The following is a 19,129-nucleotide window of genomic DNA, read 5'->3' on the forward strand; positions in this document are numbered from 1 at the left end:
CCTATAGTCAGATAAGTGTTAGTCAAGCAGGAAGTGTGTCAGCCCACTTTGATGGCACCGCAAGATTTGCATTTGTACATCAGTATCTCGCCGCTTCCTCTACTTTTCCCGAAAACCGTTGTTGAGCACACACTTCACCTCAAGGTTAACAGTGTAAAGACAAATACTGCTCTCTCTCCGTCTCTGCATGTGTGTGTGTGTGTGTGTGTGTGTGTGTGTGTGTGTGTGTGTGTGTGTGTGTGTGTGAGAGAGACCACTTTTCCCATCTCAGACCAAATATTACCTTTATTTTGATTCTGACTCATCTGAAAACTGCACAGTGAAATTCTGCCAATTGTTAAACCACTTCTAAAACCCTACATACACACAGTAGGCGACCGGAGTCCAACCAATCCTATCCTCTATAATCAATCTTTGGCAAAAATAGGCGATCTGGGGGCGCCCGCTGGCCTAGTGGTCCAGGCGCATGCCACATATAGGTTCTTGCCTGACAGTGTGTTGCGTGTTAGAGTCCCGTTCATGACGACCTTTGCTGCATGTCTCTCCCCTTCTCTCTCTCTCTCCCTCTTTCCTGTCTGTCTTCACTGTAACTATCAATAAAGGCACAAAAGCCAAAAACAAATCTTTAAAAAAAAAGAATAATAGGCGATCTAAGAAGCTCCCAACGCGTCACAGCGTAGATCGGGTATTTTTGCTGCATGTTCACCCGAGTATACTGTAAGGCCGCTTTGATTAATGGAGTCAATTCTGACAGTGTAAAAATGGCCAGTGGTCCATTTACTATATGGCCCATGGTAAAAAACAAACAAACTCGTGATTTTGCCGTGTGTATACTTAGCCTCTCTACCAAAAATACAGCACTAACAATGACCAGGCGGCGGTAGACAAAGTGTATACTAAAGTATTCAAAAGCGCAAATTACGAAGTACACTTCCATAAACAGTCAGACATTTTCCCGAAATTTCCTGAAACTAGTCCATCCATACCCGCCATTTTCACCCACATCCATCCAGGCTATGGGACACTGCAACTACCGGTCCCATAGCCTGCACACACACAAAAACGGGCTTCGTCATTCCCTTCATGGCCGTGTGCAAGATCAGATCGGAAAATGGACTCCAACTCACAGACAGAGGTTATGTTATAGTAAGATATGTTCTGTCGGAAAAAAAGAATAGAATAGCAGATCTACAAACTCACAACACGTCACATTGTGAGCTTGTAGATCGGCTATTGGTGTGGTTTAATGGTTTTGTAAGTTTGTGTCCGGTGTCCCTTCCTAGAAATGTGGTGGAGTCCAAAAGTACAATATTTCTATTTGAAATGAAGCAGAGTGAAATTCATCAGCTTAAAAAAAAGGAACAAGAACAAAAACTCTAAAAGTCCACTAACAATGACACACATCTGTGTTCAATGCAAACAAGGACATAGCACTATGTGCTGCTGAGGTCATTTACATTTATTATAAATCATTGAGTCACGCCACCGGAAGATGACCTAACCCCTTTTGTTCACATTCAGAATAAAAGGAAAAAGTGCCATCTGTGACAAAGTAGAAGTTAACATTTGTAGAGCAGAGAGAGCAAAGTTATTATAGGTCAAATTCTTCAAACTGATATTATTAATTTCCCTGAGGTTGCAATTAATTGCAACTTCAAAAAAGAAAACTAGTAGAGTAGAAACAGGAGATGTCAACATGCAGCATATCGTCATACAGAAACCTTGTATATCCATATTTGAACTGTGTGTGTGTGTGTGTGTGTGTGTGTGTGTGTGTGTGTGTGTGTGTGTGTGTCCGCCCTACTACTTGATCATGCCATGCCAGACTTCCCGGTCCTTCATTGCCATCCCCAGTTCAGTAAGCACTGCAGGAACTTGGGATGGCAATGAAGGACAAGGAAGTCCGGCATGGCATTGTGAAATCCATGATCTCGACCGCGGTCGGAAAATGATATGACTTGATCATACTACACTAGTGTCACACCAAAGTAGCAAAAATGGCAGATCTTGTAGCCGTTTTTGAATTGGAGCCGTGAAAAGAAACCGTTTCACATACAAGGTTTCTTTCCAACTCACAAAGCATGATATTCAAGACATGACTCACTGTAGTTTGGTTTGGGTCATTTTTAGGAGCCCCTCTGAGCATTACACTGCTATAGCTTCACGAATAACGATCAACCACACTTGATACTGAAAGATGCTGCAACTTAAAATAAAAATGCAACTGTGATAACAAGCATTTTGTCAATATTAATAGACAACGGATGGATGGACGACTGCAGACTCTCAAGAGCAACTCAGCATTATTCTGAAAATACAGCGGCCAGAGAGAGGCTGTATCTGTGGTCTTCTGAGATAACCGCTCGCGATCAATGTGAATTATTCTGAGCATTTCAGTACAAATATTCTGGACACCATAGCCTATATTAAACAGTGTGAGTTTTCTGAAGCCATATCAATGTTGAAACACATACTTGTTCTATTTTTAAATATATCCAAATGTCCGTTTATAAATGTCTTACAATTACATCACAGCACTTTGACTTGTTGAAATGTGTTGTAGGCCTACAAATAAAGTTGTCCTTGCCTTGTGGGGGATGTTTGAAATAAGGTATTCATTTCATCAGCCTATATTGTAACGTAGATCTTATGGCTAGCCATTAGAATCTGTAAGTCAATAGCCCTATAATTCATTATGATAGGCTATTTAAAATATTGGCATTTTATAATGACTGGACTGTCACTGGACAATGTCATGGGTGAAGTTCACCGGGCGTCAAGTTGGTGACCCGCGGGTCTCATCATAACACCATGGGAGATATGAGTCAATCAAAGGGTATGCGTCATCAATACTGTTCTTTCGCTCGAAACTTAATTACACCATTAAAACGATGGTTGATGGTGATGCTCATGTTTTTTCATAACCTTGGATTACTAAAATCGGACTTCTGAATAACAAGATAAAAGGGAAAGTATATAGTATAAGATATACTACAACTGAACAAGAGGTGCTTTTGGCGAATGAAACACTATTGAAGAATAGGCTACAAAACAAATTTGCTTGTCGCCCAATAAATAAATAAAACATGTCTGCACAGAAAAATTATCAGTCTCTAAATTTCTGAACGTGTAGCCCATATACAAACGATAGTACGATACGTCTGTTCACATCCAGGGCAGGGTTACATCATGATACGGTAGTAGTATAGCCTACATTGCCTCTCTGGGTCTGACTCTGACTGCGTGACATCGGAGGATTCGGCAGCCCATTGTCAAGCCGCGCTCCGCGGGCGCAAGTTGCGCACGGCTGCGGGTGTACTAGTGCCGTACCGTGTGCGTCGTGTCCGTGTCCCACTCCCACTCACTCACCTGGGGTTGGTCCGGTTCCAGTAGACTGCGTAGCGGTCCGACACCACCTTGGAGGCCGGGTCTTGGCCGTACACGCACGTCCAAATGACCACGGAGACGAGCAAAAGGAGCATTTCCACCTGCGGCATATTTATTGCTCTCAAACTCAAACTTGTTGGCCAAAAGTCCCTCTCTGCGTGAATCGGCGTCTGGCTGTGGCTGCGAAATCACATCTGAATGTCGCTCCGGGGAGACGGTTGCTTCACCACGCACACACAGTCGACTGTTGTCTCTTGATGGATATTATTATTAATTTAAAGAAGCGAGATGTAGTCCTTTTAAAACAGCTTAACTATTTCTGACCGCCGTTGTTCTAATCGAACCGCGTGTCCATTGCAACACACGCATATGTTAACGGTCACTGTTAACGGAGTAGCCTCGTATGCTATATTCTGAAATATGGACGATAAAACTAATCCAAAATAAAAGTCTGCGGGGGGGGGGAACACTGTCCCGCCGAGCCGGGGCAACAACAACAATCTCACTCAGCCCCGACTCCGTGCGCAAACAAACTGCCTTGTTGTCCTGCTGCAGGTCGGAGTGTAAAAACATCAAAACAAATCCTACAAGAAGTGAGAGTACAGTCCATAAATCATGCAGATCAGACACAGTGGAATAAACTCCATGCAGCAACAGCAGCCGGTGAGGGAGGCGAGGTCTCTCCGCACACAGCCTGCTCCTCTCCTCTCAAAACTCGGGATCTCTCCCTCCGTGTCCCGCTGTAGTGTCTGACTGCCTGTGATTCACCGGGGCGGAGCAGGGACTGAAAAGCCCATCTCCAGTAGCTCGCTGGCTGCGTGGCGTGGCGTGGATGATGATGATCTTCAGCTGTGGATCCTTCTTCCTCAGCTGTGGAGGAACTACTACTATAAAACAATGTATGTAGCGCTGCCGACCAGACCTACAGTTGGTTCAACAGCAGCACATCTATATGACAGACAGCCCAGGCTGAGGCTCAGGCAACACAAGCAAAGGAGGGGATGGATTCAAGGGAAGGGGAGCGCAAGAAATGTAGTGAATCTGTCTGGAGAAACCAACCAAGTCAGCGCTCAGTCATGACACAAGCACCCTCTCTCTCTCCTCGGCCATGCTCCCGCTCCCATCCCCCCTCCCCCCACCGTGCCAGTTTCATGGACGCGCACACTGCCTGTCTCTCATTGGTTTGAATTTTGAATGATGGGCGTTTCGCTTACAAAAACAACATCCCCAATACTCCCTCACCCCCGGGGGGTAATATCTGCTTCCTCGGCCGCGACAGACCCATTCATTTCATTGGCATAAAAAGGTGGTTTCGGCTGAAAGATCGACACAACATTACACAACACAACATGGGGCCCGAGGACAAGTCTCCTCTTCTTACCTGGAGAACAGAGGTCGAGAGGTCCCCATGCTGCCATGGTGATGCCGACATGGCAACCAAGTGATCATTTATCCAATTAAAAGAAAAATGCTTGGGAGTCGGGACGCATTTATTTAACATTGCTTTTATCATGACCATGATGATGGGTGACCAGTTACCTAGTTTATTGTATTGTCTCAGTCTAATAATGGTGTCCATTTTGTATTCTAGCTGAAATCACACTAATGGGCTAGTACAACTTAACCCATTTGCTCATCTGCTATCATCTCTGACATTATTTCAGTGCTGCAGTCAAAGACACGCGCTCAAGTTTACGCACATGGGTTTTAGCGCCACGCAGTGGAGGCAGGGGGGAATTATCGTGTATGTGCTGTTTTATGGTCATTGGTGAGTAAACAAATGAAAACATTGATTCCTGAGTTACATAGTTGTAACATTAACATCAAGCATCTATCTATCTATCTATCTATCTATCTATCTATCTATCTATCTATCTATCTGAGTATTATTAATAGCATCTGTTATAATGGTGCCTATATAAAATGCCCATTTCTTGATTATTACATTTTCCATAGGCCCTTTTGATTATTATTACAAAACATACATTAACCACTTCAGCCATACATTTCGGCCATTTGGAAATAGCCGAGCTACAAGCCCACAATGTGTTGCTGCTATTTTCAAAAGATTTTTATACATTTGAAAACTTTAAATGAGACATTCTGAATAAGGAGTACTTTTGGTACTTTATAAGTAAAAAATGTTAGTACTTTTTCCACCACTGCAATTAATGCTTGTACTTGTATCACCTTTTTTGTGTCCCATAAAAATCTAAATAAAAAAAAGTTAGGCTATAACAAAAAATTGGAACCCAAATGGGTCCACATACAGTGAAATGAACAATATAAGACATTTTCTGTGCAGTGTACTCAACACAGAACAGCCCCATTTAGACTCCATCTGAATAGATTTGTTGACCTCCGCCTCACCTGGTTCAGGGTTCCTCCTTATGTTTGGCTCATAGGCGCGTGCGCGCGCACACACACACACGCACACGCATGTGCACACACACACACACAACATGCGCATGCATGCATGCTTGCACGCACACACACACACACACAGTCACACACAGCTCAGATTTATTTCCTCCATGAATAAGATGTAGACATTTAGAAAGAAGCATTTCAATAGACGGATATGAAAATGCTTTTATGCTGTATGGCTTTTAAATCTATTCACAGATGAGACCTTGATGGTTCCTCGTATGCTATAAAGGCACATTTCAGTAAGTGAATGCATGTTCCTGCAGTGCATATGGTTCTGAAATAGTTAGATAATTCATTTGAATTGCAGTTTTAACTAATATGGAGTATTTGACGTAACTGATCTGATGCACAGTGTTTAGCTAAAGTGGTGACATTGGAACCTGGCGTAGATTTTAGTTTGGGCTTGAGTGAGTGACAGCACATAATGTGTGCGGTGCACGCACACGTGCGTGCGTGCGTGCGTGAATCTGTATACGTTCATAAACTTGCCTCATGCATTCTTGTGTTTATGTGTGTGTCCACACGCCTGTCTGTCGTGTGTGTGTGTGTGCGTGCGTGCGTGCGTGCGTTGCACTTTTGGGTGATACCTCACCCAGGCAGACTAATCCATGGGCTATAATCACGTCATCTCGTGGGCTAAAGTGGCTGTCCCACCTCATTTATTCCATTGAGACCTGGAACGCATCCATGTCACGTTAGCGTTTAACCACATTAACCATTAAAACCCATTTTGGGCGGGAACCCCTTTTGGTGTTTTAAACATTGTTATAATTTAGCTATTGAAAAATAGCAGATCTACAAGCTCATAGCGCGCCACCGAGTGGCGCGCTATGAACTTGTAGGTCTGCTATTTTTGAAAAATCGTTAAAATGTGCCTCAAATCTTTCCGAAAATTGTCATGATTTAGAAAACTATTTTTTTTAAATTTCGACGTCAGGCCTGAATGGGTTAAGCATGATATATATGTCTACAGTATGTTCCCCACGACAATGGAGTCATTATAAATTAGGGTCAGTAATGGCTACAGCGTGAACCACAGCAGTGTGTGTGTGTATTGTGCTTTGTCTTTTTCTCATGGCCTTGTGCCGAGTTAGTTGTGTCACATTTAACGAAATGTCAGTATGAGAATGAGATCCACATCTTTGCCGCACAAATTAACTAAACTAAACTCCAACTACTGTGCACAATACCATAGACTTGATTTGCCATGTACCGCAGAAAGTCAAGACCTCACTTTATGCTGTTATACCCTGGAGTCGCATGCCAAAAATAGCAGATCTACCAGCAGATCGCTGCGATGCATTGTAAGCTGCAGTGTATGTGGTATTTTCGGCCCACCACGTATAAATGAAGCAATACAATGCACCTCTACAGACATTGAAGAGCAGTACTGTACAGTATGGAATGTTGACCTTTCCATTGTTCTTTTTCCTGTAGTTTGTTGGGTAAGGAGAGTATACAGTTCATGAGTATCTCAGTATGTTTATGTTACACACTTCCAAGACTCACAATTGGCACTAAATGGTAGAAAATTAGTAGACAGTGATCAGATTTCACACTGTACAAATCAAATTTAAGTAGAAATTAAATCTGGCATGAGTCTTAAAAAATAAAAAACATATTTTTCTTGCAACAAGTGAAATGTATCTGCCAGTGAGGTTGGCTGAGTTCAGAACAATTGAGCTTCTTCCAACAAGTTTCTAGAAACAAACTATGACTAAAATATGTCACATCATACATCCTGTTGTGTTATGTTATTAATGACAGATATTTGGTGCAGAGGGAAAAATAGTTTTTCATTAAATACACTATAATACTATTTCTGAATGCCTTAAATTGCCTGATATAAGTTATAACAAAGAGGCATATGGCAGTCCGATGGGTTCATGGGGCAAAATGAGTGCAATAGAACAAATTATTATGATCTATTTGTAGACTTTCAGAGTTCAATGAACACTTTAAGACAGTTGGTCCAGTTGTCTGTGTAAGTCCTCCACATGGTCTGATAGCCCTACTATAAGAGATGCTTAAACAAACACCTGAAATAATGTTCTGCTGCTTCTTGTACATAAGCCCTATAGCATCCCTATTCTCAGGCAAAGAGATTCAGTAAAGGGGCGGTCCAAGCGTAGACCCCTGGGGTACTCCGGTCAACCAAGTATGGTTTAAGTGGTTAAAGGGCTGTTAAAAATGTATGCCAATTAGGCACTGTTAATGTAGTCATTATCTCATGTCTTAAGGATCACTGGAAAGAGAGTATTATCCAGCACTGATTGATGAGCTGGATGGTGAAGGCTACTAGTTGTCTCTGTCACCATCCACCTGTCAGGACAGTGAGGACACAGAGCAGAGGTCTCTCTCTCTCTCTCTCTCCTCTCTTTCCCCCCTCGTTTCTATCCGCTGCTCACCCTCGTTGCTCGTCATGCTATGGCGCTAACCCCTCGTGGAAAAGTAAATGTTTATCTCTCCCTCGAGGGCAGTTGTTTATTTCTCTGTCTCGCCCCTCTCCGTCGCTCTGTCTAAAACTCCAGCGTGAACCCTTCCAGCTGGCCTTCATGCCGCCGGGCTGGACCACATAGCACACGATGGCTGAGGTCAGAAGAAGAATGGCCGCCAATAAAAGCTCTGCGGAGGCAGAGAATACACAAACGAAGGAGGAATAAAGCGTTCAGAGTGAGAAGGGTGCGAAGGAGATGCAAAAGGCGACAAGCTGTCTTAACCACATGAACACTAGCGTTCCTATTCTGGGCATGTCGTACTACGCGAACATGTTGTGAAAAATATGTCAAAATAGCTGATCTACAAGCTTGCAGATAGGCATTTCTTGGTGAAGAAATTCGGTGTATAGGGAGAAAATTAGCAGGTCAAGGATTGACCCCTGAGGGGTATATGGCGTATTTCCAAGTGAAAACGGCTAGTGTTGGGAGGAATTTGATTTGAACATCGAGAAGTAAAAACTCTAGCCAAACTATGTTCTGATAAAATATGAATCAAACATTTTCAGGAACAAATTTTAGCATAGCCTACTGGTTAGCAATAAAGTACGATTTATTTTTATGATCCCAACACCCTGTTACAAATGGCAGATCAAAAACAAAGTGCCGCATAGTAATTGAAAGATAAAGAAGTATATTGTGCACATTCTGCACAATATGACCACAGACTTAATCTAAATCCATCGCACAAGCGTTATCGCTTGCCAAGAAGAACAGATCTACAAGCTAACACCACAAGCTTTAAATGGAGTTAGTCGTGGGAGGTCCGGGTTATTTCTGTCGAATAGGCACTTGTAGGTCTGTGTGTGTGGCACCTGGGTGAACTCTTGTGTATACATGACCTCTGTGAACACAAATACACAGACCTGCACATATGCACACACAGGCCTGCGTGTAAGGCAGAGCTCATATGTGAACATGCGCACAAATTGCACACTATAACGCATGCATGTTTATGTGCAGAAAAATAACATGGCTCCATGCATGTTTTCATAGGTGATGTTTCCCTGCACATAGGTAAGTAATGCCCGTGACCCGTGGCGGCTTCCCTGCTTAAAGTCATTTTAAAGAAAGCGAGGGCCGCTGACATTGGAATGCCAGTTATTTCAGTGGGGTGGTGGTAGTGTGTGTGTGTGTGTGGGGGGGGGGGGGGGAGAGTGTTCTCACCAGATTTAAAACTTTTTTTATGCAGTGCCGCGGATCAGCGGACCACAGCCATGACGGACGGGTTTGAAGAGTCACAGCTGTGGGTGACTGCCCCAGAGACTAAATCAGAGGGTGTCGTTTGGGATCGAAGCCAATTCAGCCTCCGGGAGTCAAATTGCAGACCGGCTATAAACACAGCAAAATGCTGAGTGACGGTTTAACCCGACAGGTTTGAAAATCTACTCGTTTTTACATCCCCGGGGTTGAATTGACGCTCCGGGTTTTACGGCGTCGACTCCAATAGGCATCCGTTCATTGATCCGATCTTATTGCCCTTTCAATCAACTCTCTCTGTCCCGTTCTCATAACACAATTTCGGCCTCCTGAAATTCGTTTATTTCAGAGGCCATGGGAGTCCAGATTAGATTTGGGGGAAAAAATAAAGATGGAATGGAAAATTGCTGGAGAGATTTACATACATTAAAGCAGTGTTGGTCATCGACATGGTCAGTGACACTGCAGGCGTCTTAACACCTTGAATGCGCCGGTAGATTTTACTCTGAAAAGCCCCGCCTTCCATTACCCCTCAAAACCGGGAGGCATAATCTTCCGTTACTACCTCGCACTGTCACGTCCCTGCTTGGAGATGTTGCACTTATAAGCTTCAGTTAGAACTACTTCAGGGATCAGTGGCTCAGGGGTAGAACAGCCGGAACCGTGAGGCTCCCAGTTCGATCCGGGGTTCCCAGAGATAAGTGTCATTCATAGTCTAATATCTTCGGTGGTGAGGTGACCACTGAACTACAACATGACGTCACTTAAGGCTCATACATAGTCTGGATTTTTGGTGGTGGGGTGACCACCGAACTACAACATGACGTCACGAGCTGCGGTGAAGAGCAAACCACCGCCACCGCTCCAGCCCTTCTCTCTGTTTTTACTCACCACCGCTCAACGTTATTTCAGCTCCGGTGGTCAGCTCACCACCGGAGCGGTGGTCACCTCACCACCGAAAATCCAGACTATGAATAGGCCTTGAGCTGCGGTGAAGAGCAAACCACCGCTCTCCCCAGGCCTTCACTCTGTTTTTACTCACCACCGTTCCACGTTATTACGGCTCCGGTGGTCACCTCACCACCAGAGCGGTGGTCACCTCACCACCAGAGCGGTGGTCACCTAACCACCGAAAATCCAGACTATGAATAGGCCTTTAGTGTCCTTGAGCAGACGCTGAACCCCTAATTGCTCCCGATGTGCAGGTTGGTGCCTTGCATGGTTTCCTCTGCCTTCGGTGTAAGAATGGGTGTGTGAATGGGTGAATGTAATGCACAATCTATGTAAAGAGCTTTGGATAAAAGCGCTATATAAATGCACCATTTTCAGATTGGTAAAAATCACATTGTATTACCGGTATTCATTCAAATATGTCTCGGATTGCAGCTTTGAGATAAAAGAATGTGTGTGTGTGGTTCCTGTAACCAGTGGGCAAGAATTTGCCGATCCAGAAGTGACCCCTCAAATAAAGCCTCCTCATGTTAATCTCTATCATTTGACTAATTATACACTCAGCACTTAACCACATCCACGAAAAACCCTTTGAAATAAAAGTCTGGCAAGGAGCTCGGCCCTCTTTTATTCATTGTCCTTTGATCCGTGCGTGGTGTTTCAACTTGAAGTGAGCACTTGTTCATAACAGGATGTTGGGGAGTGGAGAATTGCATTGATAAAACAACACCACTCTGAGCAGTGTTGTACAACAAAGTATAAATCAAGCTTCAAACTGATCTGAAGTCAGTGTTTCTCAACCAGCGGTCCACATATCAGGGGAGAGGAGAGCTTTGTTAATCCCGTGGAGGGAAATTCAGTTTTAAACTTCATCCATCTGATGGCTGGATTAAGTGTGTTGCTCAGGGACACTATTGTAATTTGTAACACAGAGACAAGGGGCGAGCGGGAGGCAAATTACAGATGGTCCATGAGAAAGTAGGCCTATATATAATAATACATACGATTTATATGGCGCTTTTCTAGTTACTCAAAGTTGCCTTACAGAAACAAATGAAAAGCAATTAACTATATTAGGAAAAACGAGTTCAAAAGATTTAAGAACTCTAAAAGAAAGGTAAGGGGGGGGGGGGTTGGGATTTACGTAGAGAATGCAAGTCTGAAAAGGTTGGTTTTGAACATGGTGAGGGTGGCGGCCGCTCTGATGTGAGTTGGGAGTGAGTTTCACAGTGGGGGGGGGGGGCATGCGGGGCGTTACAATGCCTCAGCCATGCCTATGCTCGGACACAAACGGAATTCACGCTCCCCCGATAGCAATAGATACTGGGCTGCCTGCGCCGTGCGGTTGCCCATCCCCACCAGCCTAACGACCCTCGGCCATAGAAATGCTAATGTATGGCTTTGTTTACATGAGGAGATCACCTACTCACCTACTGGCACGTACTGTATAAAAAAAAAACACAGCTTGCCTCTGCACGTTCCAGCCTGCTTTTTGCTGTTGTCTTTTAAGCTGACCTACAAGCCCACACTGTGTTGCAAAAGCGGCAGTGATGAGCTTACAACTCGCAGACGAGTGAGGCGACACAAGAGAGAGAAGCAGTAGCCAGGTCCTTCATGTTTCATAACGTTTGCTGTTGTCATACCGTGAATTCATAATTATATAAGTTGCTCAAACGTAACTTTCAAGTGAACTTTATGGAAACTTTAGGAAGTCTTTCTTGCCTGACTGCCGTGAACAAACATGTGTGATTCAGCGTGTCCAGATTGAGAGCAACACGGGCACACACACAACACAGACACTAGCTGTGCAATGTGCACTGCATGCACTCAAACTTTATTGATCATGCGTGATGTGATGAAAGCAATTGTATTCGCATTGGTAGGTCAGGAAATAAAATATATAATTATTAAAAATATTTTAGTTAAATAAAACTTGCCATCTTGTGTATATGAGAAGAAATATTTTGTTCTGGTTTCAAATTGTAGCAGCTGTGCGTGTGTGTCTGTGTGTGTATATATATATATATATATATATATATAATATTATATATTAATTATATCCCCCCCCCCCCCGTCCTATACGACGTCACCTCCAATGTCCTCAAGAAACGGTTACACCCCGCCACTGTTCCCCCTTGGGTTATGATTGAAATATGCTTATAGTGGTTCAGAGAGCTTATAAGCACTGCTTCTCAGTCCACTGGACTGAGAGGAGGGGACCGCACGTTGGCGGGTCGTGATCCAGAGCTCCGACCGGCTGCATGGGGCCGGGGTGGGTGTGGGGGTGGTGGTGGGTCGGGTCGGGGCAGGAGGGAATACATCGCCGAAACGGAATGTCTGGCTCCGCTTCCGAGAGATATCCGATCCCCCTCCGGGAACAGTCTCTGTGAGAATGAAACGGACACTTTTCAATAAAGCCGAGGAGCCAAAAGGTGGGCCACGAAACACATTTGAAAAACAAATGCCCCTGTGCTCCTCCGGCGGACTGTAGTGGGTGGAAAGGGCCCCAAGAACCCAAATGGAAACATCTAATTGGAGCTCCAGTCGAAGGGAAGAAAGGCACAAAAACAGCTGCAGAGAGTCAATAAACTGTACAGTCAATGAGTGTTGATTTAAACACACGATACAGTCTATATAGATTTCAACACAGTTTAACCCATTTAGGCCTGACCTCAAAATTTCAAAAAAATCTTCTAAATCCTCTAGTTTTCTGAAATAAATATTTTCACGATTTTTCAAAAATAGCAGACCTACAAGCTCGTAGCGCGCCACTCGGTGGCGCGCTACGAGCTTGTAGATCTGCCATTTTTCAATAGCTAAATTACAACATAATGTTTAAAACACCAACAGGGGTTCCCGTTCAGAATGGGTTAAGTTCAATGTATGAATGGCTGTCCGAGCATGACCCGTTGCCAGGCATGAATCATTTATAGGATCAGAATTCTCCAGTAACAGAAGAATGACAATTTCCCAGATGACTTATTCGGCGCACTGCGACACATGAGCAAGAACAAAAACATGGAAATACATCAAATAGATCAAAATAGTCATCATGAATCATACATAAGCTAAGAACCTAACAGTGTAATATATATATATATATAATGAAACTATGCATATACACTGAGTGCTATGTCTACAAAAAACGCTATTTAAGTTACATACGTTTAGCCTTTGCAGGTCCCTTAGGCTAGGGCAAGTGCTATGGCAAGTGATACGGGCTAAGATGGAGTCTGAAGATGTGGGTTTTCAGACGACGGCGGAATATTGGGAGTGAGTCTGCCGTTGTAATTGCAATGGGAAGTGCATTCCATTGTTTTGGAGCCAGAATGGAGAATAGAAGAGTTTGGGAGCGTTGTCCTGCCGTTTTTAGTGAAGTTACTTCCAGGGTTTGTAGGGTCCGATCAGACTTGATATGGGGTACCATACCTTTGGTTGCTTTGAAGGCCAGCATCAGAGTTTTGTACTCTGTGCGGGCCGCGACCGGGAGCCAATGGAGGGAGCAGAGAAGGGAGAACTTTGCCTGATTGAAGACCATGCGAGCTGCGCCATTTTGGATCAGTTGGAGAGGCTTAAAGGACCACTTCACCACTTTTCAACCTATCTTCATCTATAATAGGTCCTCACTAATAATCATGATAAAATGACACAATTTTCACAATTTTGTGTCTGTGTCTCAGGAGGGCTGTGGGCAGTTCAGAAACCCGTCCACCAGTGACATCATCGTTAGGCAGATTATTTTTACAGATTTATTTTACAAAAATGTTTAGATTTGTATTATCGTGAGAACGATGGCTTCCATTTTCGCATTGCAACTTTTCAGGACAGCCCTCCTATGAGACACAGAAAAAAATGGTGCCATTTTATCACGATTATTAGTGAGGACCTATTATATGAAGATAGGTTGAAAAGTGGTGAAGTGGTCCTTTAAGGCCTATTATGATGAATTCCTGTTCTGTCTATAGAAGTGTCTATTTGTACGTCTCTAAATGTTTTGATGATTTGAACATGGTGGACCCTATTGGAAACAAGTGTAATGCTTAATTGGGTCGTCCACTCACATTTACAGCCTTTGTATTGAGTTTGTGCTTGAAATGTACTGTAATTCTGCAAACTGTTAATAAATTCTTCAATCAATCAATCAATATTCATTGTCCAGCGACCACCTCTTCAATCTCTCTTAGTAAAAACAGAGAGATGTGTTGTGTGAGCGCTGACCACCGCAGCATCACGTCAGTACTTTTCCCACCACTGCCTACAACTATACATGCCGACAAGGCAGGGGTTTTATGGAGGCCATGAAGACCATGAACCCCGTGGCCCCATGCACTGTTTGACCTTCTGTCCGTCAAAAGATTATTATATCGTAATGCCACAGTGGCCTCGTTGCGCCGCCCGCAATGCCCACCTAGATGATTTCATCGTTTTATTATTCATTATTTTGTAAAATAAACTAAGAATAATACATTAAACTAGAAAAAGTGCCCTTCTGGGCACAGGTCTCCACCAGGAGGATAGGACTGTGTGAGATGTTTGGCAAAATGTTTAGGAGTAATATAAACATGTTTGCCTTTGATGGTAATTGGATGATTTGAGGCATTTTGTTCCAAAAATGTGATTTGCAAAAATCAACCTGTTGGTGGTGCTATAACAGGCCAATGTGAAAAGGGTGGTATATATTCCTCAGCCCAGTAAGAAAACGTGTGAAAGATTTCACGTAAATTGCATGCTGCGTTCATGATTTGAGGCTTTTGTTCAAAACGGGGCAATCTTGCAAACTGTGAAAGCCAATTATAGCCAATTAGGATGGAATATGAAATATCGGACAGATCCGACTTGAGCACATGACCATAGAGATACTGTGTAACGATTTGTGAGATTTTTGGACAGAATCTGGAGGAGTAATATAAAAAAATGTGTTTTACAAAAGTCGGCCTCCTGGTGGCGCTATAAAAGGCAGATGCGGAAAATGCAGGTCAAAGGTTTGTCCTTGGCCTCTAGGGAGTGTGCATGCAACGTTTCACGCAGATCGGTGCAGTTTTAGGTAAAACATGTGAAAAGCTGCCTCATGGTGGCGCTATAACAGGCCGTTCTGGGGCAGAGGTTCATCGTTGGCATCCAGGGAGTGTGTGTGCAAAGTTTGGCATCGACCGGGTTAACGGTACCGGAGATTAGCTGTACACAGACGGACGGAAGGAAGGACGGAAGGAAGGACGGACGGACACACACACACACGGACGGAGTGCAAAACATACTCTCTCCCCATGCCTTCGGCCTGGTGGAGACAATTAAACTAGACTTGGAACAATTAATGCAAGTTGGAAATGCATGCCCCTGCAACCAGTTATTATGTCGGTGTCCCTTTTATGCCCATATATGGAGTTCTTTGTCAGGCATGCCCAAATATTGAGTCTATGCAGATGACAGAACATCATTCTGATGTCAGAACAGGCCAGCTCCATATATGGAGGTCTAGGGGTGATCAGGTGTGATCAATTGGCTAATTCGGGCCCTGTCCAGAGCCTGGGCAGGGGCATTTGTGCTGGTTCTGGACAACTCTGCACTTTCATACCACTGTGGTGGTATGGAACACGTGTGTCCAATTTGAATTCGGTGGGGCGAACGGTTCTCGAAATTACATGGATTAATGACATACAGAGATTTTACAACAGCAAAAGGCCAAGTGGCCTTGCCCCTAAAATGATGAAATTCCACTGGCCTGCATGTCGAGATTACAGCTCTATCTGATTGACAGCTATGTGCCAATATCATTTCAATGGAAGGTACAGTATAGTACAGTGATGCAACGATGTGAGTGGCTGTTGCGTTAGAGGCTATACCTCCATTTCCCATAAATTAATTACTTAAAAGTACCTCATATGTAACTCAAGAGGTAGATTGGCCCTTTGGAATCAGAAGCTTACCCCCCTGGATTAGTGTTGAAGTGTCCTTCAGCAAGATACTCCTCCTGATGAGCAGATTGGTGCCTTAATTGCATGGGTGAATGTCATGCACATTGTAAAGGTGATGGATCATTGGATCAATACACCATTTACCATTAATAACTAATACATGATACAAGATTTGTTTCATAAAGTGCTTGTGCGACCGTGCATGTGACGTGCGTGCATGCATGCACATGTGTGCGTGTGTGAGTGTGTGTCTGCGTGTGTGCGTGCACACATGAGTGTGTGCATGTGCGTAAAAATCTCCAACGTAACATTAGATTTCAAACCAAACTAAGCTGTTCCAAAAAAGCATGCCTTTTATTTTCCATGATGTGGATATTCAGAACCTGTGAATGTGATTACAGCAGAGCTGCTACTTCACACACACATACACACACATACGCCTCCAGCTCTCCTAATTAGCAGACAGCCTGCAGAGAAGTGGAGCTCTGAGATGACATGTGCATGGGCTGTGGCTGATAATGATGGATCACACACCTCCGTGTCAGGCCGGCTGAGCCACACACACAGGCAGGCCCTCCACGGAGAGCGTGAACTGCACGCACACGCACACACACACACACACACACACACACACACACACACACACACACACACACACACACACACACACACACACACACACACACACACACACACACACACACTCACACACACACACACACACACACACACACACCCTTAACAAATGATTTAAGCATTTAAAACCGGGAATGCATCTGTGTCATTTTAGATTTGAGCTAAAAAAAAATATATATTTTTTTGTATACTTTGGCTATTCAAAAATAGCAGATATACAAGCTCATCACTACTACGAGCTTGTAGGTCTACTATTTTTGAATAATTGTGACAATTGCAAATGATACAATATGCAAATCTTTGAATATATATTATTTTAAAGCGAACATTTTAACTCAGATATTTGCTTCTCAGGGTCCCTGGAACAACATTTGAGCACCACTGATATATAACATAACTTAAAAAAAAAAAAAAAAACTGTTTTAGAAGGATTTACACTTTGACTTTGTAAAATCAGCCTCAGGTCTTAATGGGTTAAGCATTCACAGAGTCCTCCAGAGCGACACTTGTAATATCCTGAATGTCAATGTAACTCTGAGAGTGTACAAATCATTTGTGTACTCGGATGCGAAGAATTATAAGACGGAGGAGTTTGCTGTGTATTCTAGCTAAATAAGCTACAGAAAAGCAATGGTGCCTGATAGGATTTCAAGGGGGTTTCAGGCTCAAAACAACTTTAATTTGCCATTAACCATATTTGTCATTTCAAGATACAGCCACACAAGGGAAATTAAATGAAAACTAAGTCAATTGACATAGTGCCACTGTCCGCCCTGGTCTTATAATGAATCTTTTTAATTTATTTTACGAACCAACACAGTGAGAAAATAACAGAATCCCTCTTCGGTTGCACCGTAGTTTACTCAGGCAGACAGACATACAGACAGATATGAGTACAGTACAGTACAGTACAGTACAGTACAGTACAGTACAGTACAGTACAGTACAGTACAGTACAGTACAGTACAGTACAGTACAGTACAGTACAGTACAGTACAGTACAGTACAGTACAGTACAGTACAGTACAGTCCTCTATGGAGAGTGTTCAGGGAGTCATGTTTTATAGCCTTAGGATAGTTCCATCAAAGCCCAGAGATGGAGCACACTCTGCAGGCCTGAATGCTGAATAATCCATAAGGAAAGGTCAGATGGACCGTTTGGAAGTCTGACTGCAACATCTCATTCATGAGCATATACTTCTACACTGTAAAAACTCTTCTCCACAGCTTAGATCCCACGTGGTCTAACTCTGCAGTGCACAAATACAAATCCCACTCTGTATTCACGCTTTGTGCACTTCGGTTCCAAACAATATTATCTCAGAAACTACACTAGCTGCCTGGAATGCCATGGAATTTGATTAAAGTTGTGATGTTCCCCAGACGATGAATCCCTGCAGATCGAGTTAGGTGACTCCATGACATGTTTTGGTTAATGCCCTAGACTGGATTGCACAAAGTAGTCAAAAGGTTGACACAAAAAACCCTGAGAGCAGTAACACAGCCTCACGTTAAGTTTTTCACCATTTCTCAAACAAATTTAAAAATATCAGCGATGCGAGGTCATGCTTCGTGTTGTCGAGCTTGTAGGTGAGCTATCTTTGAATAGCCAAAGTATAAAATATAGGGTTAAAGTGGTTAAACAGATTGTGATGCTATATTAACTAATGTTGCTGGGGACCCCCTGGGCTGCCTGGAACCCGTCAAGGACCCCTGGGGGTCCCCCCAGACCCCACTTTGAGAGCCACTGTCTTAACACACACATGGTGTAACTTCTTGTAAAACCTACACAGACTGGTCGGTCGCAGACTCGCAGCTTACCATGAATTATGAGCTTGTGTGTTAATTGTGCGGACGCATCCTCCTTGACCCCTCTAAGTCTTCTTTAACACAGATTTAGCCTCCAAAGGTGATGTATTTGTTTAGTTAATCTCCTTGAAAATCCTGAAAGCGTTCACTGGTGAATAGTCATTGAGGATTATGTGGGGTAAGTATGTGAGGGGCTGCTTAGGGATAACACAGGACAGCTAGGGGCCAGGCTTCAGTTTGTACAAGAAAACAGACATTTTCTTAACCACTTAAGCCATATGTAGTTCTTCCTACGACAAACAGCGTAAA

General features: G+C 43.5%; 2 protein-coding genes across 2 annotated transcripts in view; one reads left to right on the forward strand and one right to left on the reverse strand.

Moving 5' to 3' along the window:
- The window catches only part of LOC306939298 (ephrin-A5b-like), a 100,461-nt gene extending 95,864 nt beyond the window's left edge, over positions 1-4,597 (reverse strand). Inside the window, exon 1 of the mRNA XM_079523887.1 lies at positions 3,370-4,597. Coding sequence (XP_079380013.1) covers positions 3,370-3,497 — 128 coding nt within the window. The 5' untranslated portion in view covers positions 3,498-4,597. The remainder of the gene's footprint in view (positions 1-3,369) is intronic.
- Positions 1-19,129, forward strand: part of LOC306940117 (serine/threonine-protein kinase NIM1-like) — an 805,056-nt gene that overhangs the window by 263,241 nt on the left and 522,686 nt on the right. The window lies entirely within an intron of this gene.

The sequence above is a fragment of the Electrona antarctica genome (assembly GCF_951216825.1).
Source record: "Electrona antarctica genome assembly, chromosome: 16".
NCBI lineage: Eukaryota > Metazoa > Chordata > Actinopteri > Myctophiformes > Myctophidae > Electrona > Electrona antarctica.